General features: G+C 37.0%; 1 protein-coding gene across 8 annotated transcripts in view; it reads left to right on the top strand.

Annotated features, from left to right (window-relative positions):
- The window catches only part of ELAVL4 (ELAV like RNA binding protein 4), a 99,298-nt gene that overhangs the window by 22,624 nt on the left and 52,539 nt on the right, over window positions 1-24,135 (top strand). For all 8 annotated transcript variants that reach the window (XM_049774865.1, XM_049774870.1, XM_049774868.1 and 5 more), the window contains exon 2: window positions 19,960-20,200. In XM_049774865.1, the coding sequence (XP_049630822.1) occupies window positions 19,960-20,200 (241 nt within the window). The remainder of the gene's footprint in view (window positions 1-19,959; window positions 20,201-24,135) is intronic.

Here is a 24,135-nt window from a genome sequence, read left to right as displayed (position 1 = left end):
CATTTTCCTTATGCATGGTTAGTAATTTCTGTATTTTGACTCTCTGGGAATTTATTTGATCCCCTTAGCTACTAGTTCACATTTTTTTTTTTTGGTGGCTGCATCATCTAAATTAAGCAATAAAGAAGAGTAGAGAAAATGTTTAAGAAAAGAATTTTAAAGTAGACAATGTCATGTTCCTTCTGTAATTTTCTGAGCACACTGGAGAGCCTGGGGATGAGAGGATGTGGGTGTTATGTAAAAGGAAATCTCCAGTATCCCCATAGACAAACTCTCCTAGCACCTCTATCTCTGATCACTGATTCCTTTTGCAAACCGGTTAACTTCTTCCTGTATTCTACATGCTGGGAGTAAGAAGTCATTCAAATCTCTCTTCTCAAGAACTTGCCAGATAAGTAAGCAAATATAGGATGGGATATGCCTCAATAGTGGAGAGAGAGGAAGTGTTTGAGGCCACAGAGGTTAGGAAGGCTAGCTACAGCTAAATTTCCAAAATGACATAGTTTGATAGTGGTAAAAGAACTATTTCAGTAGAGGGAGAAGGAATATGTACTCAAAGACTTAAGAGGAACATTGTGCTGGAGACCTTTAGAGTAAAGCATGACACCTTCCTTAACATATACTGGAATTTCTTTATTTACAGATATAGCTGCTATTCCCCCAGGACTGAATATTCTATAAGATAGGTATCAGTGTCCAGGAATGTTATTTAACAATAATAATTCATGCAATATTTGCACATGCCTATTGACTATATCTTCACTAAGAAAACATGGGGCCAGAGAGATAGCATGGAGGTAGGGCACTTGCCTTGCATGCAGAAGGTCAGTGGTTTGAATCCCGGCATCCCATATGGTCCCCTGAGCCTGCCAGGAGCGATTTCTGAGCGTAAAGCCAGGAGTAACCCCTGAGCACTGCCCCGTGTGACCCAAAAACCAAAAAAAAGAAAAGAAAAGAAAACAAAGTCACAGAACAGTTAAGTAATATGCCTAAGGGCACATTGCTGAGTAATGATTTGAACTTTGTTAATCAAGCTCTAGTATCTGTATATACTGGTAAGCAGTATATATTTAATAAGTGAACTTATTGTAAAGTACTTCTTTTTATTTTTATTTGAACTGATTTGAATTGAGAGGCTGTAAACTCAATTGCTTAAAAAAATAATGATAATAATACTATACTGGGCATGCTCAGACCATATATGGTCTGATAGATGTTGAAGTAAAACTAACTAATTAACTAACATTCCTTCACTGACTTTGACTTTTGCTTATGTGATATACAGAAACTCTCATAGATAGAAATATTGTGTGGGGCTCTTAACCTCTAGTCTTTAGTTACATGTATAGCCAAAGTGAGAATGAAATAGGAGTTTAGACCTGAAACAGTGCGAATCTGGAAGAAAAGTAAGAATGAGGAGACAGAGGCTACAAAAATAGCCTCACCCAGGAAATGGAAGGCCTTGAGGACAGAATGAAAGAAGTTGAAGAAACTAATCATGATAAACTTTAGAAAATGAAATGCTTAAATGTTTAAATTGTTTGTGTTTAAATTGTCTTTGAAAGAGAACAATTAAATGAAAGGTTTATGATGAAACAAAAATTTGAAGAACCAATCAAGTAAAGCAGATTTAGCTATGGAGAGAGTAGGTGAAGAGCTAGTCTTTCATTTGTGCAGTTACTTTGCAACAAAGTAAAACTCACAGTTATCTACTAGTCTCTGTGATTACAGATGAATCGAATATATTTCTTGCCTTTAAAGAGCAGAGTTCAGTGATGGAAAAAATGTCTGTGATGGAAGTTTGTAGAGGACAGAGATGGGAGATGAAATGGACACTTGGGGAAGGATATGTTAGGTCTGATTGCAAGAAATGGAGGCTCTCCAGACCAAAGGAGTATTTGTGTTGAAAGTGGCACTGGAACACCATATGGTCTGGTTTCTCCTTGCAGAAGAGCATTGCTGAGAGTGTTGTGGAACTGAAAAGAGTAAAAGAAAGATGGAACCCATGATGAGAAAAGCTTAGTTCCAATCATAGCTCTACACCATGGATGCCATAACTTTGGAACTTATGTTTACTCCTCATTAGCTCACCTATAAATGCAATGGTAGAAAAGTAGTCCCTCATCTCTTTGTGTTCTCACGATCATAAATATGGTAGAGAGGATATGATGTGTTTACAAAATTTATTGAATCTGTTAAGTATTTTCATGAATTCTTACCCATTACACTCCAAGGGTTAGTCACATTTCTGCAAGGATATCAAATACTTTCCATGTTTTCTCTGTTCTTCTTAACATACCTTTCTCACAGCCATGGAACATACTCTTGAAATCTGTATGGTCAATGCAGTTGTCCCTTGAAGTTCACAGGTAAGAAGGAGGACTCTGAATGGAGAAAGGACCAAGATCAGTCCCTGCTCTTACTCTTGAGCAATTCCATTTGCAAAACTAGAAATACCCTCTGCTATCTCCATACAGAGTACACTGTGGCAATTTCCAGAAATTTTTCATAGAAACAAAAGGGTTTTCTTTTTGGAGAACCCAAAACCATAATGATTGTGCATATTACATTTGAAGTATCTGACTTTAATCCATTCAAAATGGAGTGTTTTAAAAGGGCAAAGCACACCTGAATTGTGTGAATAAGTGTTTAAAATAGTACTTTCATTATACACTTTTGAGATTTCACTTAATCCCTCCCTCTTGGCACTGTACTTTCCTAACTGGCATTATTGTGCGAATTTATTAGTTAATGTTTGTGAAGCATTCAGAAGATAAAGGAAATAGCTATCATCATGAGTGATGAATAGTAATGTTTTTTAAGTGTTCTTTTCTATTTCAGAAATTAAATTTCGAGGATAAATCTTTACCAGCTCTTATATTAGCAACTTTGCCACCTCAACACATGTTCAGGGGTACATATATTCCAAATGTTACGTTTTGGACAAGGGGAATAAATATGTACCAGTGCATACTGCATGCTGAACTCTGAGCCAGATGCCTTAAATTTACTATATTTAATCTCAAAGTAGCCCTGCAAGGCAAATAGAATTGTTCACATTTTTCAGATGAGTAAATTTAAATTGCACCTCAGAGAGTCTTTAAGTGGCTCAACCAAGGTCAAGGCTGTAGCTAGCTTTCAAACTCATATCAGATCAAAGTCAAATTCATGTTCTTTTTATTCCACCAGGTATAATTTTAAAATAAGATTTCTTCTCTCATTTTCATCATTTAGTATTTCATTTGGTAAATTTATTTAGTAGTATTTACCTACTATAATAGATGCACAATCTATAAGATTAGATCATTTGTGCTTTATTTGGTTGAGTTGTATTTTTGTTTGTTTTTGTTTTTGTTTTGGGGTCACACCCAGCAACGCTCAGGAATTGTTTGTCTTTCTGCACTCAGAAGTTGCTCCAGGCAGGCTTGGGGAACCATATGGGATGCCAAGATTCTAACTGGGGTCTGTCCTGTGTTGGCCGCATGCAAGGCACACACATTACCTCTCACTGTACTATCGCTCCGGCCCTTGAGTTGTATTTTTTTAATGGCAGGAACTCTTTCCTCAGACTGGTAGTTTTGAAAAAGACACAGGATTTGTTTTCAGATTTGAGTTCAAATTGTGATTTTGACTGAGTGACAGTAGCTACTGTTTCAGAGCTTTATTTCTCCATCTGTAGGATGACTTTACTTTTTCATGCCTCCCCTTCTCCAAAGTAGGTGAAAATATAGTAACCCAGTTTTTAAAAATTGTGGGAGAATTAAGAATATAAGTGTGTGTGAATAGGCCTGTCACTCTTATTACATGCTTATTTTTGGTAGTTTTGGAAGAAGTTAATGGCTAATTGCTGGCTTTGTCTTTTTCTTTTTCTCCTCCACTCCCCCTTTTTTCCTTTCCTTACCCTTTTCTTGCTACTGGGGCACATCTGCTGTGCATAGCCATTACTCCTGGCTTTGTGCTTAGGAATCACTCTGAGTGATGCTTGGAGATCAAAATTAGGTCTGCCACATGCAAGGTCTTAACCCCTGAACTACCTCGCCAGCCCTTTGACTAATCTTTTTGTCCTGTTCCAAGATCAAACCCAAGTTTTTATGCATAATAGGCCAGATCCTCAGCTCTCCTAAACATTTTATTGTGCAACACAAATCACTCTTTAATTAGCATTATAACACTCTTTGGAAGGAAGGGGTACACCTGGAAGTGCCTAGTGCTTGCTTCCATCTTTATGCTCATGGATCACACTTGGTGATGCTCAAAAAACAATATGCAGTGTTGTGGATCGGAACCCAGTAGGCTACATACAAGTACACTACCCACTATAATGTCACTCCAAATCCAACAAGGATGTCGGATTCAATATCCAACAGCCTTATTCTGGTCAGGAACTCTGCTAGGCAGTTTATATGTACTTTTCTATTAGCACAGTTATGATAATTTCTTATTAACTGATTTATTTACTTCCTTGTAGGCAGGTAACCCTTTTTCTCTCCTTGTATCCCTGGCATTCAACATAATGGTTTCTCGCTCATCAAAGAAGCTCATTAATGTTAAGGAATTAGCTTGGCTTTCCTCCTTTGTATGCTTCAAGTCAACAACTACAGAGAGGAATCTGTTCAAGTCAGCACTATATTATCATTATTAAATTGAGAATTATATAAACTGTAAAGCACTATACTATCGGTATCAATTTTGAATTATAATGCACTTTAAAATTTACCTGAAACTAGTTTGACAACAGGTAATTACTGTTTTTAAAAGGTAAGTATCAAGGCACGGAGAGATAGTACAGTGGGCAGGATGCTTGCCTTGCACATGTTAGCCTTAGTTCCATCCTTGGGATCCCAAGTTCTCCTGAGCCCTGCCAGGAGGTGATCCTTAAGAGCAGAGCCATGGATAATTCCTGAATACCACTGGGTGTGGTACAAAAACAAACTTAAAATATATATATGGTATTGTATCAAGAGGGGGCTGAAGTGATAGCACAGAGAATAAGATGTTTTCCTTGCAAGCGGCTTATGCAGTTTGATCTCTGGCATCACATCCCAAATGGTCTCCCGACCCTGTGAGGAGTAATTTCTGAATGCAGAGCTAGGGTAATCCTTGAGTGCCGCTGGGTATGGCCAAAAAAAAAAAAAGATTGTATCAAGAGGATGGAGATTTACCAAGTAAATTTATTTTGTATGTATATTTTCAAAGGACGTGGTTACCCTCTCCAAAAAATACAGTTTTTTAGTATTTTAGGATATAGCATGTATCATATATAAATTATTCTTAGGAATACATTATATTAATCCTTAAGTACCTTCTCTTGAAATTATGTATTATAGTGTAACATTATTTGTGAAACTTTATCATACATAATAAAATCTTATTTCTTTTTTTGGGGGGTGGGCTTTTGGGTCACACCCGGCAGCGCTCAGGGGTTACTACTGGCTTTATGCTCAGAAATCGCTCCTGGCAGGCTCAGGGGACCATATAGGATGCTGGGATTTGAACCACCATCCTTCTGCATGCAAAGCAAATGCCCTACCTCCATGCTATCTCTCCAGCTCTAAAGTCTTATTGCTAAATTTTTTAAATATCTATATGATCTGATTGATTAGCGAGGCTTCCAAAAAATCTTATTTTTGGTAAAATGGAATAAACAGTCATATTAAAATTCTTATTACATATTTAAACTGAAGTTTCACAGGTATTATGAAGCAATTTACAAAACATAGATTTTTTAAGAATGAGACAAAGAAATAAGTTGTGGTAATGGAAAACTAAGTGAATAAAAATATAATACAGTGGTGCCTTCTGTGTTTTAAAAATAACTATCTCACAGTTACTCAACTAAATAATTTATTAAAAAATAAAATTAAACATCAAAGAAAAAAGTTTTCAGTAAGGCCCAGGCTCTTTGCACAGCATTATAAAGAGGATTTCTGCTAAATTACTAGACACAAAGTCCACAAAATGAAAGCAAACCCTGTCACACAGAGGGCATAGTATATTAGTGGTTCATTGTTATAAAACAGTGTTTTCCTCACAACAGGAAGAAATATCTAATACAACTGTTTGTGGGTTTTTTTTTTTTTTGCCGCGTTCCTTTGCCTCTTATTTATGAGATTGTTTTAAATAAATATGTATTAGGAGAATCTCTTATATAGGAAAGAAAGAGAGAAGCTTAAAAAGGATGACATGGAATGCTGCTTGACAATGTCATTCATTCACAAGACGTCCTTGAAGATGAACATAGAACAGAGATCAGGGAAATTTTTGGCAGCTGCAGTTGGGAAAATAGATGGCTGTTGTGTGATTGGGCAGATCCTGAAAACGGGCTCCTGCTCAAACCATGTAATTAAGAAAAGTGGGAGCTTTTGTCCAAGTGCAGAATGTTCATAATATCAGAGTTTGTCAGCAGGAGCTTTTAGAACGGATCAGTACTTTTCACTCCCTGATCCAGGGAATGGTTTTCTTATAAATCATCTATTCTCCTTGCTGTCCTTGTGAAGGTTGCTGCCAGGCAAAAAGACAGACTTAGATTGTAAGCTTGCTAATACACAGTGATTTAGGTGAAGAGGAGACCCAACCAGAGACTGTCTCAAGAAATGTGATTTGTATTCATTTGAGTTCCCGTGTGTCTTTAAGTATAAGAGCAAACAGAGTGTGACCAAAGAGACATCCTATCCTGTAGCACTGGTCCCAGAAGGAGATAGAATGATTTAATACCATGATTCTAAACCTAGCTTTAAGCAATTGACATTTTCTTTTGTTTTTAAAGATAAAATCCTTTTGGATTTAAGAAATGCTGTTTTTCTTATTTTAAAATAAAAGTTGGAAAATAAAGATGGAGACAAGAATAACAATTACTATAATCCTATTATGTAATTTCATTATACTCTAAATCTTTCTTATTTTGTACATGTTTATACAATGAAGACAATTTTGTTGCACTTTTTTTCTATACTGGTTGTACATATTTTCTAGCATTATAAGAACTCATTGTAAAGATATTTAATAATATTATATCATAAAACTATACAGTAACTCACTTAATTGTCTTCCTGTTGAGCCCTTAGGATGTTTTCATGTCTCACTCTTTTTTGGGGGGGTGTTTTGATTTTGGGGGGCCACACCTGTTGATGTTCAGGGATTACTCCTGGCTATGTGCTCAGAAATCGCCCCGGATTGGGGGGATCATATGGGACGTCGGGGGATCAAACTGGGGTCCATCCTAGGCTAGTGCTTGCAAGGCAGAGCTGCCTCACCTCTAGCGCCACCTCTCCGCCCCCCCACAAGTCTCACTCTTATAAACATATTTTTATTTATGTATTATTGTACATACTTTTGGTCTACAGAATTTTGGATTATTTTCTGAGCTTCAGAATGGATCATTGGATCAAAGAGATAAACTTTTGGAAAACTGCCAGTGAATTTATACCATCACCAATAATATGAGGAAAAATATTTCAGTGCACTTTTAGTTGCTGTTTGTAAGCCTTAACTTTCTGTGTTCTCATAGTCAAGATGACAACAAATAATTCAGGTACTAATTTGATAAGTTTTACTCAACCATTTGCTTTCATATAGGCATATGACCAATGGTAGTGAGGAATGAAATTTCTATCCAGTCAAAGGTCAATTTTTTCTTATTCTATTTATACACATATACAATCATAGAAGGAAATTTAGCAAAGGATGGAATTAACAGTAAACTTTCAAGTGTAATAAAGTGATTTTTAAATTAAAACTATTCGCTCAGAGCAATTTCAATATCTTTTCATGACTAAACAACTACCTATACTATGAGGCTGTGTGAATAGCTCAACAGAGTAATTGACCATGGCCACGGATATGGCCATGAGATGCTGGGAAGCATTTTAGTGCATTTAATATCTTTAGCTTTAGAATGCCCCCAAGTAAGTTTTTACTTTGTCGCACAATTGGAAGATGGGCTGGCATTATTAATTCTCCTTAAAATAAGATTACTCTGTACAGATTTTTCTGTGTACTAATTCTATCTTCTCCCTTCACATTTTTTCCCTGTCCTTATCTCAGCTGTGCTAAAAAGATATTTTTATTTTCAAAATAAAAAATATTTTATGAAGATATCTGAAGTGTTTTAGTGTACATAAAACTTAAATTCAAAGATGTGGCATAGTGCTTTACATCAGGATAGAAAAACAAGTAAATTGTTTTATTAACAACTGAATCTCAATGAGTTTATATGTACTCTGAATTTACACCATAAGTATTGTACATTTATAAATACATAGTACTTAGGTTTACATTGATTATGTCATTGGCTATTGTTTAGGCATTTGATCAAAAGATAAGTCTGCTTGAATTAGTTTGTGGGAAGTTTTACTAATGTCTCAGTAATGTTCTATGTATGGAAGATGAAAATAATTTTAGTGTTCTTTGTATGGAAGATGAAGGTAACACATTTACCTTTCGATTTGCTTCTCATCTCAATAAATCCATAGCTTTTTATTAGGCATGTGGGTTATTTTGTCCACATTAAATACTTAGAGTTTGTGGGGCTTATATAGAAGGATGAAAAAGAAATTGTTTGCCAATTGATTTTTTATGAGATCTAATACTTTTGGAAGAAGAATTTGCCAACGGTATTATATTTATGTTTTTAAAATTCTGTTTTTCAAATATGACTTTAATATGGAAAACTTATCAAAAGTTTATGATTACATTTATTTATTTGCCATTTTAGAAACGAGGACTGAATTGTTGTGAGGGTAGGGTAAAAGAAAGGTTTAATTGCCTTTCTATTGACCTGGATAATTAAACCATTTCTTATATGTACAAATTTTACTGGATAAACTTGCTAAAACCAAGTAATCAAGAGTTAATTAGATGATTTAAGGCCTGAAGCTCATGCTTTGCATGCAGTGGACCCAGTTTGATCCTTGATGCTCTATAGTCCCCTAGAAACAACCATGAATGGCCTCTGAGTACCAAACCATGAGTAATTGCTAAATAGCTTAGTGATACAAAAACAAAAAGTGAGAGTTTTACCAAGAGAGGCACACTAAGAAATTGTTTCAGGCACAAAGTGAAGCCACTGGGCATCCATGAGGTCTGATTGGTATTCATTTAACAAAGAAGATGCTGCTTGGGGGCTGGAGCAATATCACCACAGGTAGGGTCTTGCATGTGGCAGACCCAGGTTCAGTCCCCAGCATCACATATTGTTTCGAAGTCTGGCCAAGAGTGATTTCTGAGCGCAGACCCAGGAGTAACCTCAGGGTGCTACCGGGTGTGCCCCCCCCAAAAGATGCTATTTATGGAAGGGATGCCTCAAGTTTACCTACTTGTTACAAATAGTTATTTAGGCTCAAAACAAGTTTGCCATTTCAATATCAGAATGGCATAGGATTATTCTATGTTTTAGTTATTTGTGTTTGGTGTCATTAGAGAAACTCTGCAGGATATTAAAAGAAAGGGTTATATGCAGTTAATTTTAATTGTCCTTCTCTTCCATTCTCCCACACTCATCACTCTAAGGGCAGGAACCAAAATATTTTTGTTTCTCCAAATTTTGGTGCCATGTTCGATTATAAATAGCATTCAGTTAACTTGTATTGAATTGAATACACTTGCTTTAAGGATATGCTAAGAATTGTTACCACATAACTTCTTAGAGTAAATAGGCCTTTTAGGTTATTATGTGCATCTGCCCAAAGGTATTATTAAACTGTCAGCATGTTTTCTCCAGTTCGAATTAAATAATTTTTCTAGAGATTTCTTGTTACCTTTGGGCAAAATCTACCAAAACTTGTTACAAATGATTTGGGAGGACTTTGATCCTTTGGTGTTTGTGATCAGCATATGTCATTTGGTGATAAAAAGAACATATTTCAAAATTCCTTTTTTTTATAGTAATTAGCTAATCAGTTGTATATCCTCTCGTAAAATGTCGCTTCCATTATTGAATAAATCAAGAAAACATTGCATAAAACCTGACAGGACTTGAATTAAATTCTCTTAGAAAAGGAGGGAAGTGAGAGTATGAATTTTATATTATAATGGAAGAAATTTCATAGAAATAGGAAATTAGGATTTTTTTGTTTTGTTTTGGGTCACACCTGGTGATGCTCAGGAGTGTTACTCCTGGCTATGTGCTCAGAAATAGCTCCTGGCTTGGGGAACCATATGGGATGCCAGGAAATCGAACCTCGGTCTATCCTAGGTTAGTGTGTGCAAGACAAACACCCTACCGCTTGCGCCACTGCTCCGGCCCAGAAATTAAGGATCTTAAGGACATTTTTAGTATATTTCAAGGAGAAAAAATAGAAGTGAGGAGTTATTCCTAAAAATAATGCCTGTCTTCAGGAACACTGAACCTGCTGTTTAATTTTCTAACTTTGGGAATTTGTTTTTCAGACTTTTGAAAGGTGGGTGAGACACAATCGTCTGAGCTGTTCCATTAGTCTAACATACTTCATGTCAAAATTTTATAAGGGTTAAGTAGGAAATACCTACAAAGAGAATTAGAATTTTTATTTTTGTTCTCATGAATAATTTAAATCTATTTCTTTAATGGTTCCATTCACTGACTGCCCTTGGTAAACATATTTTTCATATGCTTGGGAGTGCTTGTCTATTACATAAGGGTTAACCTTTAAACATAAATTTTCAAAAGTCCTTTCAACACAGTAGAAGTCAACACCTTTAAATATTTGTTAAAATCATGCCCATGTATATATATGTGTGTGTGTGTGTGTGTGTGTGTGTGTGTGTGTGTGTGTGTGTGTGTGTGTGTGTGTGTGTGTATACCAGAGACATGCTTGCAATCAGTACACTCTTTTGGTATCTTGCTAGGTTCTAGGAATGCTGACACTCAGAAGGCACTGAGAACAGAGGAGAGAATATTTGGAAAAGAAACATCCTAGTTCCATGATTTTCTTAAGTTCTTTTCTCTTGTTTTTTTGTTTGTTTGTATTTGTTTTGCTTTGATTAAGCATCAAGGCCTCCCTTCCATTAGAAAACAGAAATTGAGTGCTGCCTATTGTTCCCTGATGGGGGGAGGATAAAGGGGGACTAGGGCCCAGCCCTGGGCTCTTAGATGTCAGTGGTGACTTTTACAGCTGTTCACGTTTTTATAGCAGAGGAAACCTTCTATACTGAAATCTTTATGATATTTTAATGCAAGACTACATTTATCCTCAGCGCCATTATATAGAAAACACGGGAGTGCAGACAGGATATGGCATGACACAGTACTGATAAAGAGGCCATGCTAGCACCCGGGATTTCTTGGGTGCCTGAACAATGAATGATCTGCTCCTCATGTGTAAGGGGGAGGATCAGCCTTGGAACTCTAGCCTGACCTGTTGCCCCAAACTTGAGCAAATGAGAGCCTTACAAAGAGTAGAGAGCAGTAGAGGATAGGAATTCATGAGCTGGTTGAAGGAGCTATACGTACTTTTATAGAATAATCTTATTAATACATGTAAGGACTTTCTTACTTTCTAAATTGCTGGCTCTCTTGACACCTGGACCCTTTGACAATAAGTATTTGTTTGGATAATGAATAAATGTGTTCTGAGAGCAAGAAATTGTGCAAAAAGAGTAACTGGGAAGGAGGAAAATTTTTGTTTTATTAAAATGCTACTATTAGCTTTTTTGTTGTCTAACTCTGAACCTAGGCTCTTAGTTTTATTTTCTCCCTGTTTTCTTCTCCCTATGCTATTATCACTTATTGCTAACATCTGTGGAGCAGTGCTGACTGTTCCATAAATATCACCTCCTTCTTCAGTTTTGTGAAGATGGGTACCATCACCATCCCCTCTCCTTTTAATTAAAATGTTCAATTGATGGTCGAGAGCAGTAGTACAGGGGGTAGGGCTTTGGTCTTGCAAGCAGCCGACCTGGGTTCAATTCCCAGCATCCCATTTGGTCCCCTTAGTACCACCAAAAATGACCCTGAGTGCAGAGTCAAGCGTAATCCGTGAGCACCGCCCAGTGTGGCCCTAAAACAAACAAAATTAAATTAATTGAATCACCATGACTTATAAAATTATAAAGTTATTCATCATTGAGTTTCAGGCATACAATGTTCCATCACCCTTTACCAGTGTCCAATTTCCTCCAGCAGTGTCCCCAGTTTCCCTCCCACATCCCCACCATCCCCCAACCTTCCAAAGACTTATATCAAATACTGCTATAAACCAGCAGCTCTACCCTCTTCCTGATGACTACTTCAGTAGAAAAGATAGGAGACTGTGGATAGTTTTAGTAAAGCTATGGACATTAAGTGCTACCAATATTCTTTACTAAACAGTTCTTATATACACACACCCTTACATGGGAAGAGAGGTGAAGAGTAGAAGAGTAGGAAAGTGTGAGATGGGCTAGGTATATTCTAAACTTTCCCATAAAGAAATAAAGTATTGATCTACACAGAGGTTTCAAAAATGTCTCAGGTTTCAGTGGTAAGATTTGGGGACTTGAACCTAAACATAATGGATTGCTTTAAAAAGTGTTGAGTTTTTCCAGGGAGAAAGGACAAAGGTATTCAACATTTAACAGCTTCTCCAGAGGAATTATGTCAGCCAGATACTCAGCTCTTCTATAGGATTGAGTATCTTTTAAAATCTGCATTTGTAATAATATCTGAATGTATTCCTGGTATACATTTTAAATACATAATAAGCATGTACTTTATTTCTATGTGTGAACTGTAAATGGCAATAATACATTATCAGCTTCTACTTTACAGGCTTCTGGACTTTTACTTATTCAAAAATATTTTATACAGAATCTTCCAATTGTCCGGCCAGTGCAACACAGAGAGATACTATAATAAACAAAATGGAGGTGGTCTCTGTGGAGCTTAGAGTTAAGGTTACCATTTGGGGGGGGGATCACACCCGGCAGTGCTCAGGGGTCACTCCTGGCTCTACTCTCAGAAATTGCTCCTGGAAGGCTCGGGGAACCATATGAGATGCCGGGTTTCGAACCACCGTCCTTCTGCATGCAAGGCAAAAACCCTAGCTCTTACCACCATGCTATCTCTCCGGCCCCAAGGTTAACATTTTTTAATGAATTGCAAAGTGCAATAGTCAGTACAAAAAAAAGGATACCTTCAGACTTCCATAAAATACATTTCTGTATTGTAACCATTTATTCCCCAAGAGGAGAAATAAATCATTAATATAACTAACTGTATTGTCAAGAGCAATTCAAGTGAGGTTATTTAAACACCTGCACTCAGATTCCACCTGTTTTTAACTAGCAGTATGACCTTGGTCAAGTCATTTCCCTGTTGTGATCCTGTTTCCTTAGTATTAAAAGTAAAAGGTTATGTTTTATGCTCCTGATGTTCTGTGAAATCTGTCAAGTATCCTCAGTAAAGGCCAGCTCCTTGCCTTTTTTGTTTCTGTTTCCGTATCCTAAGGGCCTGTCTCTACATGCCTGGCACTCTGCATCTCCCTTTTTTCCCTCTTTTCCATTTAAAGTATTTTGATCTAGCCAGAATGGACATAAAAATGCATATAACTGTATGAAAGAAGTAATATAGCAGAAACCCTCAGTGAACAATAGTAAAAGACATGATTGACAGGTGATTAGAGCCATTTGGAGGGACTGAGGGTAGTAAAGATGGCCATGCCATGAAGGGCCAGAGAGGATTGGCCTTTTTCTCAAGAGCACCCTGAGAAAGAAGTTGATCCCTCCTCCACTTTTACCTTCTCTCCACAGAAATAATGACCCTGAATGATGATCCAGCAGCTGCATGTCAGAAGCCTCCTCTTTTGCTTTTGTTGTATATTTTGCAGAAAAGAGTGGTGGGAGGGGTAAGGTTAATGCACTGAGTGTGAGTAATTAGTCATTCAAACCATCGACATTTACAATGACAGGATTTGAGTGCCTACGTTATTGTGCACCACTCTAATAGTTTATCCCTGAAATTTTCTGCCTGTATAATGTTTCTTAAAATATATCAGAGAAACATAAAAGATTTAATGCAGTGCTTTGTACAGTCATTAGAGTTTGAAATCAACTGAACCTCCTCAACGTTCCATCCTGGCTGCTGACTGTAATTCTGTTTTTAATTGCCATTCAGAAAAGGAAAGGAGGGAAAGTCAGGGGTTTGGAACCTGGTCAGCTAAAAATTTGATTGTGAGGCCCACACAGAAAGTTTCATTAAAATACATATGCACACTTGAGTAACTAATATATTTAGTTGCAATGAAAATTATGCTTTCAGAATATCAAAGACCGTAGCCTGGGGAAACAATGATTTTGCTGAGCTTGCTCTGGTTTTATTTGAGAATATGATTTCCACTAATACACATGTTTGCTTTGGTTTTTTTCTCAAGTAAAGGTGCTCTGTGTTTTTTCCGTAAGATCTATCTTAAACCTTAAAATTATTTTGTTTTGCAATCTTTAGACTTGATACCTTTATGTATCAAACTTCTCTTGTTTTCCAAGTAAGATTTCTTAAATCCTTTTGGTTTACTTGTGTGTCAGATTGGATACTGACATTTTACATTTCTGAGTCCTTTTAAAAATTGCCTTGCATCCTGTGATGCAGCATTAAGACTGGGAAGGGGTCTTATTACATGATATATTAACATTTTTTGAAAATGTTCCTCAGCTTTCAAAGTTAAATTTTTATTGAGAAAACCCTATGAGTGTATGTGTATATTTTCATAACTTCTTTCTGAACTCAACAAAGGATAACTGTATTCTGAATAGATCTAGTAAACTAATTTATAGTTTTAGTCAGGATATTTGGCCAGTCCCAAACATTACATTGCAGTGTTCCTTTTTTACTTATTTCTTTTTTTTTTTAAATTAAAACATCTTGATTACATAAATGATTGTGATTAGGTTTCAGTCATGTAAAGAACAACCCCTTCACCAGTGCAACATTCCCACCACCAATGTCCCACCCCACCCCCACCTGTACTCCAGACAGGCTTTCCAGTTCCCTCATTCATTCACATGATTATGGTAGTTCTCTGTGTAGTTATTTCTATGGCTGCACTCACCACTCTTTGTGGTGAGCTTCATGAAGTGAGCTGGAATTTTGCTTATTGCTTGAACCCACATGGAATTTTCTGACCCCCGGATGGGATTCAACTCCAGGAATCAATCTCTATTAGGAAATTCAAATGTAAGGAGACATAGGAAGCTTATTGAATTGAAATTATTTTGACTTAGGCACTTCAGCTTGAGGCTTTCTAGGTCTTTCAGAAGCAGGGACACCTGTGAAATGTTTTCATGGCAAAGGAGGTCATTTACCTCATGGGTATGAGGTGAACATCCAGTGACTAGAGTCTGAACCTAGCTGTCAAGTGACCTGTGGCCATTGAGTCTAATTTGGAATCTCAGCTTTTTAGGTCTAATTTACAATCTTCTTTGTATCCTATAATTAACACCCAAAGAGCCACCTAAGTGCCTATTTTCTAGGTGTTTGTGGAAGAGCCCTAAGGAAAGTAACTTGAGAAATGTGAAAAGTAAGGAAGATATGTTCGGTAGATTACAGGACTGATTTTTCTTTTGCTAGGAAACTCAGCAAAAAAGGAGTAGTTAGGCAACTCTAGATAAGTCTTTTCAAGCTCCTTATTGAGTTGTCAGTGCTCTCTGTTACCTGGACACCTGACTCAGTGAAGCAGCAAGAAGACACAGGAAGTGGAGGCCCTGCACAGACCCAGGAGACCTGACAACTTGGCAAAACAGAGCCTGCCTGCTAGGCTGGAGTTGTGCTAAAGCCCCACAGCATCATCTCCGGAAACATTACCCCTCCCTGGCACACATCCTCCCCACCACCCCTTTTCTTCTGGACCCAGGTCTCAAGGGCAGAGTTACTGGAAATTTATTTTTCTAGTTATAATTATCTCAGTGCTGAGAAATTGATTTCAGACTTTCTCTTTTTGGCTTTCTCCTGCTTGTCTGGACCAGTCTTCCTAAATATCACAGTTAACAGGAAGCCACTTAAGTCCTGATGGAAAAGGATTTTAGAAGATCCCCAATGTTTTAATCTACCTTATTTCTCTGACTGCTCTTTTGGTTTTATTTCCCATCTCTGATCATCAGAAGACTAAACAATTTGAGCAACACTCACCTATTTGTGAAGCATAATGAAAAATGATGGCTACAATGCCTTTTTTATGTTCTAGAGTATATGTATACAGTATGTTATATAATGATATATGCATATATACATACATATAATTTATCTCATATTTAAGAAAGCATATATAGGACCGGAGTGATAGCACAGCAGTAGAGTGTAGGACAGACCCTGGTTTGATCCTCGGCATCCCACATGGCCCTCCAAGCCAGGAGTGATTTCTGAGTACATAGCCAGGAGTAACCCCTGAGTAATCCCTGAGTAATTACTGAGTAACCCAGTAATCACTGGGTGTGGCCCACAAACAAACAAACAAACAAACAAAAGGAAAGCAGATACAGGAAAATATTCATTCTGACGATAACCCTGCCTGATAGGCTTTATTCCAACTTACAAAGAGCAAAGGCTCAGAGTATATAAGTAACCTGCTTGAGAGTCACAGAACTAGAATTTCAAGTCAGCTTTTGTCTTAATAAAAATTTATTTATTTTTTACTGTGGCATTCTCTTTTAGATGAGAATGCATATTTTTAGACAGGCCAAAATGGAACAAAAGAGAAAAATAATCTGAATGTCAGCAAGGATGTTTAGTAATTGAAACTCTCATACTCAGCTGGTAGGAGTAAAATTTGGTATAACCACTTAGAAAAACTATAGTACCTACTAAAGTTGAATATATATATATACATTGTGCTTACATACATACATATATGTTCTATGACCCAAAAATTACCCCTAGGAATATTCCCAACAAAATTGTGTGTACACCAAAGACAATTACATAATGTTCAGAACAGCAGCATCTATTATAGCTAAAAACTAGAAACAACAAAGGTACATCTACAGTAGAAGATAAATAAAATGTGATATTTTCATACAATGCTTCCACTATATCTAGCAAAATGGATGACACCTTAACATAATGTGTAAAAGGATATGAGTTCACAGGGTAGATCAAGAAGATATCTGATGAAAATACATTGGGGCTGGCAAGGTGGCGCTAGAGGTAAGGTGTCTGCCTTGCAAGCGCTAGCCAAGGAAGGACCGCGGTTTGATCCCCTGGCGTCCCAGGTGGTCCTCCCCAAGCCAGGGGCAATTTCTGAGTGCTTAGCCAGGAGCATCAAACAGGTGAGGCCCCCCGCAAAAAAAAAAAAAAGAAGAAGAAGAAGATATCTGAGCTGGCAGAGCACTTATTGCATGCGAGGAGATCCAGCTTACAACATCGGGCACTACATGGTCTGATGACCACTGAGCACTAGCAGGATGGGAACAGAAAACTGGTTTTCTGTCCTGCTCCTTTTGCTCAGAAACTCCAAGTGCCCATTTATTTGTGGGATTTATAAAAAGATAATATAGTATTAATATCCAAAAACAAAAGAGATGGGGACCAGGAAGGCCAGTCCATAGTAGAAAGCTTGCCACAAATAGTGGGGTAATGTAGTTACAGCGGAGAAGGGACCACTATGACAATGATAGCTGGAAATGATCACTTTGGACAAGAACTTAGTGCTGAAAGGAGATAAAGTGATATTCATGATACCCCTTCAGTGGCAGTGTTCAAACCACAGCCAGCAACGATTTCTGAGCGTAGAGCCAGGAGTAACTCCTGAGTGCCACTGGTATGGTCAAAACAAAGAGAAAACTTTACGGGATGTTAGTAACTTTCTATAACGTGATCTTCACACCTGAAATGTGACTTAGCGGTGAGGTACTTGCCTTGCATGTGTGAAATCCTGGGTTCATTCCCTAGTACCAGAAAATAAATATATAGACTAAATGCCTCACATGTATCATGATCTCAAAGGTGGTTATGCTAATGTGACAATAAACATTCTCAGATTTGTACTTTCAAATTTGGATACTTTACTACATGTATGTTATATAAAAAAGCTCCCCCCCCCACCACCACTGCCACATAAAAATTGTCTGAAAATTCAGTAATCAAAACTACTACTTACCAGATGTCTTTATAGATGTCATCTATAAAAGAAAATGCTTCAGTGCTTTTATGGGTGGTGTCACAGAATTTCCAACAGGTGATTTGAGAATGACTAATAAATATCAGCAGTGGCAATTAGTTCCCAGCATTGTTCAGGCACTTTATATAAGTCCTATTATCAAATCCTTCTTTCCACCTCATAAGGTAGGTAGCATTGTTCTCATGTTTTAACTGAGAAAAACTAAGATTCCTAGAGTTTGTTATCCTTGCCCAAGGTGACATAGCTAGTGCATGATAAAGCATGATTACATTTCCAAGGAGTTTTATCAGTTTCAGAAATGGAAACTGATCTTGAAGGACAAGTGAGAATGATGCTAGAATAGAACAGGAAAGTGGGACTAATAGACTGCATTTGGGGCTGGAAACCTGGGTGCAGGCCCAGACTCTGCCCTACTTTTCTGTGATGACAAAGAAGTTGCTGAATGTCTCTGAAATTCATCTCAAACATGAGAGTTTTGAACTAGTTTTTAATTCCCTTAAGTGCCTTTGGCACTGCAGTTTTGTGACTCACCATGTTTGTCATCCCATACAGGGCATCTTCATGACCTGACTCCATGAACTGAAATGCATTTTTTGTCTAAAATCTTTTTGCGGCATTATCTCAGCTCTTCTCCTTTATCACCTTTATCGCCTTTCCTATAAGTAGGGTTAATTGCTCCTCTAGTATATGACATTGTCCTGCAAGCTGTTTACCGCTGTGTCCTCCAGAAACTATAAGCTCCTTGAAGGTAGAGATTAAGAGATATTTATCTCAGACTGGCTAGGGTGGGGGGGATGGGTTGGATGTGGAGACCCAAAAGTTACAGAGTATACTTAATATTTATGAGACCAGAGTTTGATCCTCTGCACTCTTCCCTGCTCCTAGCACTACAGCCATGAAGGCCTCTATAAAAATAAATGATTAAAAAAAGGGGGAACCAGGAACATAGCACAGGAATTAAGACATTTTTTTTTTTTATGCAGCTGACTCATGTCCAGTTCCCAGCATCCTGAGCACCGTTGGGCATGGTCCAAAAACCAAACTATTATAATAATTATAACAATAATAACTAAAATCAATCAAACCAAACAGACTCTAATATCTAGAATCCATAGATTATTTTAGTAATTAAGTACATTATTTCATCTTCTTATTCCTTTTCATGTTCATACATTCATAAAAATCTTTGGTTGATTAAACATTTCAATTCAGAGTTCTTTTTGAACTGTATACTAAACTTAAGATAGACACTAGTGAGAATGTTTTCATAGTTTAATTTTACTAACAAAGTGGGAAAATAGTAAGAGAAAAAAATCTTCAGATGGCTTTGCTGTTCCCCAGCATATGTTTATGAAATTTGAAGTTTGATCAGTGATTGAGCATCAGTTAAATTCTAAACTCTTCCTATATGAATTGGCCTCATTTAATTTAATGTCATTTTATGTTATGAGATAGTTAATAAACAGGTACTGTATTTGATCTTGTAAGCATAGCCCTCTATATTTAGCTTTTTCAGCTTTAATGGAACTATAATTTTAATCATGATTATTACTTTACATTTTAATTATAATTTGGTGTGGCTTAAGTATACATTTCTGAGAGTGATTGTGTAATGAAAACAGGAATTAGCTTTTCATTAACAAAATAATGGGAGAGTTCCCACTGCATTCTAGTCTGTGTTCAAAATCTATGGGCTGGCCTAAAAATAGCAAGGGGAGTTTAAAAACATGCTTCTAAATTAGCTGTGTTCACAAGCTCTGTTGCTTCATCTTACTTTATCTTGTTCCTTTTCCTTTCAAAAATAAGTAAAATAAAATAAAATAAAAATCTGAAGTAGACTTTAATTGTGTCTTGGCATTTCAAAAAGCTTATTTGTATTATTCTTATTTGTATTTAGATAATTAGCACCATGGAGCCTCAGGTTTCAAATGGTCCGACATCCAATACAAGCAATGGACCCTCCAGCAACAATAGAAACTGTCCTTCTCCCATGCAGACAGGGGCAGCCACAGATGACAGCAAAACCAACCTCATAGTCAACTATTTACCCCAGAATATGACCCAAGAGGAATTCAGGAGTCTCTTTGGGAGCATTGGTGAAATAGAATCCTGCAAACTCGTGAGAGACAAAATTACAGGTATGCTCTTCAGTATTCTAGATGGGATTCACAGCAGTGTTGTGCTATGAAATATGCAGCCCTTAGCAATAATGCACATGCAAATGCATGGGAATGCATTTGAGTGTCTGCATCATATCACACACTCGATGACAACATGGGAACATTATCATGAATTTACACTGCAAAACCTTCTAGCAGATCAGTAGAACTGGGAAGCAAAAAAAATTTTTTGAGCTTCCTCTTTTTTTTATTTTATGTGAAATAATCCTTTTATTTTATCCCTTTATTCATAATCAGCCACTCTTGCTTTCCCTTTATTCTTTAGTTTTCAGTTCTGCCCTGTGCTCCATGTAGCCTATGTAATCTTTGCCTCTCAAACATTTGATTTGTGTGTGTCCAATCTGACACTGTTTTAAAGAGGGTCATTGCAGGCTTCTGAATGGGGATACAGCTATCCATTTTCTCTGGGGAGAAGTAGGCCTGAAGAATAGCAGATTATTCTGGAATAAAACTGCTCTCCATAGGAGTAAGGTGTTTGGTGAAGATCTGCATTTAAGGTATTTTATTTTGTTTGTTTTAAAGAATGTCATTTGAGAAATCATCAAAGACTTGTTATTTGAAAGTGAAACAATTCACTTCAATATTTGACATACATCATGAGCTTTTTTTCTTAACCAACAATAATTATTTGAGGACCTGAAGTTTGCCAAACATTAATGCTATAATTCATTGTGGGAAGTAGCCCTGTAATTTTATTGGGAGTAAGAGTTTTTTGTGGTGGGGTGGGAGTGAATGGGCCACACTTGACAGTGCTTAGATCTAACTCATGGCTTTGTGCTCAATAATTACTCCTGGTGATGCTCAGGGACTGCATGTGGTACTTGGGATTGAAGTTGTATAAGGTCACATTCAAAGCAAGTGCAGTACTCTTCTATGGACTACCTTTCTTGTCCCAGATATTTCTGTCTCTCTGCTCAGGAATGAATCCTGGTGGTGCTCAGGGGACCACATGTATTGCTGTATATTGAATAAGGGTTGGCAACATGCAAGGCAAGCAACCTATAATGTATATATGTAAGTTGGACGTAAGATTTTTTTAACAAAAAATATTGGGTTACATCATGGTGTCAGTGAAGCATGCTCCTAAATCCATTCACATTCAACTTTGAGTCTTTGTTGTTTTTGAATGTTGACTTTTATCATTTTTGTGTACAATTTAGTTGATAAGCTAAAAAAAATAAGGAAGCTAAGTAGATTCCACTCTGGAGTTGCCCACATTCCAAGTCAGGATCTGTAATTCCTTTCTTTTACTTTATGAATTCCCTCTTATTCTCTCATATATTTCTAAATAAAACTTTTACTTCACTGAAAGGAAAAATAAGAAAACTTTTAAAGGTCATGGAATGCACATCATCCTGACTTTAAATCAGCAGATTATATACATAAAATATAAGTATAGATATTATATATACATATATGCATATATGTAATATACACACATGTATATATATGCATGTAGCTTTATATATCCTCCAATTCTAATTCATTTGTGAATTTGCCCCCAAATTTCCAAGTGACAGCCTCAAAATTAAATACTTTGCAAACTAGTGAAACTAAACTGTGTCAAAAATAAGTCACATAACCCTGTCAACACAATTTCTTCATCTCTAAAGCTGGAGAATAATACTTATCGCAAAGAATGTTATAAGAATTAAATGGGAGATGGATATACACTGCCTAGCACAATGCAGAGTAGTCTCTCAATGATCAAGCATGTTAATTTTGGACATAGTGAGTATGTTTTAAGGAGAGTGACTTGAATGGAGAAAAATATATGGGATTATTGAAATAGGACCGTGGCTTTGATGATCTGTTCTCAGAGCACTGCAGTATCCATTCTTTGGCAGAAGTGCCGATGCTCCCAGAAAACCAATGTTTAGACTCCTGAATAATCTTTATATAATAGTGTGATAATTCAAACCAAATTAAAGCCAGTTAACCATATGATTTTTCCTCCCACTCCTGTATAGAAAATGTATTTTTGATGTAGTCTTACCTCCTAAATAGGGACTCTGCTAGCTATATTAGTGAATATTATTAATCACCTTTTCAAAAGAGTTTCTGTAGAGCTGTAGTGAGATTTTTGAGAAGTACTGATTCATGGTGTTGTTCCTTGTTTTCTAAAGACACATGTTTAAACAAGCAGATTCCTTTACTGAAAGAATGCTAATTTGGTAGTTCACCGAGTGGATTTGAATAGGAGTGACAGCTTCGAAGACAGCCTTTAATTTGGTATACAAAACCAAAATTGTCAACTTTGGTTTGTTTAGCACTCTCTCCAGTACAAGCAGAGACGTACAGTAGCATCTGAGCTTAAAGAGGAAGCTTATGGGTTGAAAGCAGAAATACAATTCAGGCATAAATTTATAATTATGCATTTTTAAGATTCAGGCACAAGAAAAGGATTTTATTTGCAGAGAACTTATGAGAATGAGGCATGAAAATATAGAGAGACCAGAGATATTTGCCCTCATTTGGTAGCAGTGTTTAATAAAAGTAGAACTTGTGGTTGTAAAGAGTGCTTATTAAATTCTTCATTTACACTACCTAATTAATTCTAGCATTTTAAATTAACAGTGAAACTGGTCCCTGCTGTACCATTCCATAGATGCAGCATATTTCCTCCATCCACCCGTTGTTCAGGTTTAATTGGCTACGCTAAGTCAGAGAAGGAGGGAGAGATGGGGCTTTGGGGAGGTGAGGAAGGAATAGGAATAGTTCCAGTGGAAGATGCTGTGAGGCCTCCTTTTGGGGTTAAATCATAACACAGGCTAGGAGAGGTGAGGTATCACACCAGGCACATTGAAAGGTTGTTGATGGTGGTTCAGAAGTCAGGGTAAATGACATCATAGGTATTTTTGTTGCCCTGATTTTTAACATCCTAGACCCCCCCCCCTTTTCCTTCAACACCTCCTACAGATCTTTAATGCATCTGGATCCTGTGAAGTTTACAACGAGTTCTAAATATCCAGTGGGAGGACTGGGGGTAGGGAATGGCAAGAGATAAGAATTCAAGATTAAGATATTTCAGCCCAATATGGTCCCCCCAAGCCAGGAGTGATTTCTGAGCTCATAGCCAGGAGTAACCCCTAAGCATCAAACGGGTGTGGCACACACACAAAAAAGATATTTCAGCCCAAACTATTCCCAAAGAGGATGTAATGATATAATGAATTCCCTTTAAACGTTTTACTTTAAACTATGAAAGGAGTGGGATCCTGCTTCTGTTCTCCAAGTACCACCCCTCCAAACACACATTGAAATGGGGGAAGAAGAAAAAGAGAGAGACCCTATTGATGGCATTGCCACCAATGGGAGTAGGCGACTGATGAACTCTCCATTTGAAAACGGGAAATTTGTGGCTAAAGTATTTGGTGCTGAGGACATAATCATTTATCATTTATTCTATGCTAGATGCTTGTTGAGCACTGGAGATGCCTTATTTCAATAAACCTGGAGAACAGCATTAATTTTCTTAGATGAGGACACTAAAACTTGGTGAGGCTAGGTCACATCCTCAGGCTGCACAGTTACTTACAGGTGGGAAAGCAAGAATTCTCACTAGGATTCATTCCCAGTTTCCAAAAGCATAAAAGAAAGCATACAAGGAGTCTAGGTTTAGTGAAGAACCCTGTTAACCCTCACCCCATTTCTCACTAAAATTTTGTGCTCCTATGAACAAAGAGAAGTTGTTTATCACCCTTTGACTGCTTACCTGTTCACAAGGTTTTAAACAAAACCTCAATATATAATGGAGACAAAGATAACAGTATTTCTCATCTGCTAGAAATACAACTCAGTTTCTTGGAGAAAAACCAAATTTACAGAAATCATCAGGTTTGAATATCTCTGTTATTCATCTTCTTAGATATTAGATTGTTGCTTTTCTTTTT

This window comes from Suncus etruscus, chromosome 6, assembly GCF_024139225.1.
Source record: "Suncus etruscus isolate mSunEtr1 chromosome 6, mSunEtr1.pri.cur, whole genome shotgun sequence".
Classification (NCBI taxonomy): domain Eukaryota; kingdom Metazoa; phylum Chordata; class Mammalia; order Eulipotyphla; family Soricidae; genus Suncus; species Suncus etruscus.
This window is presented reverse-complemented; position numbering and strand designations above follow the sequence as displayed.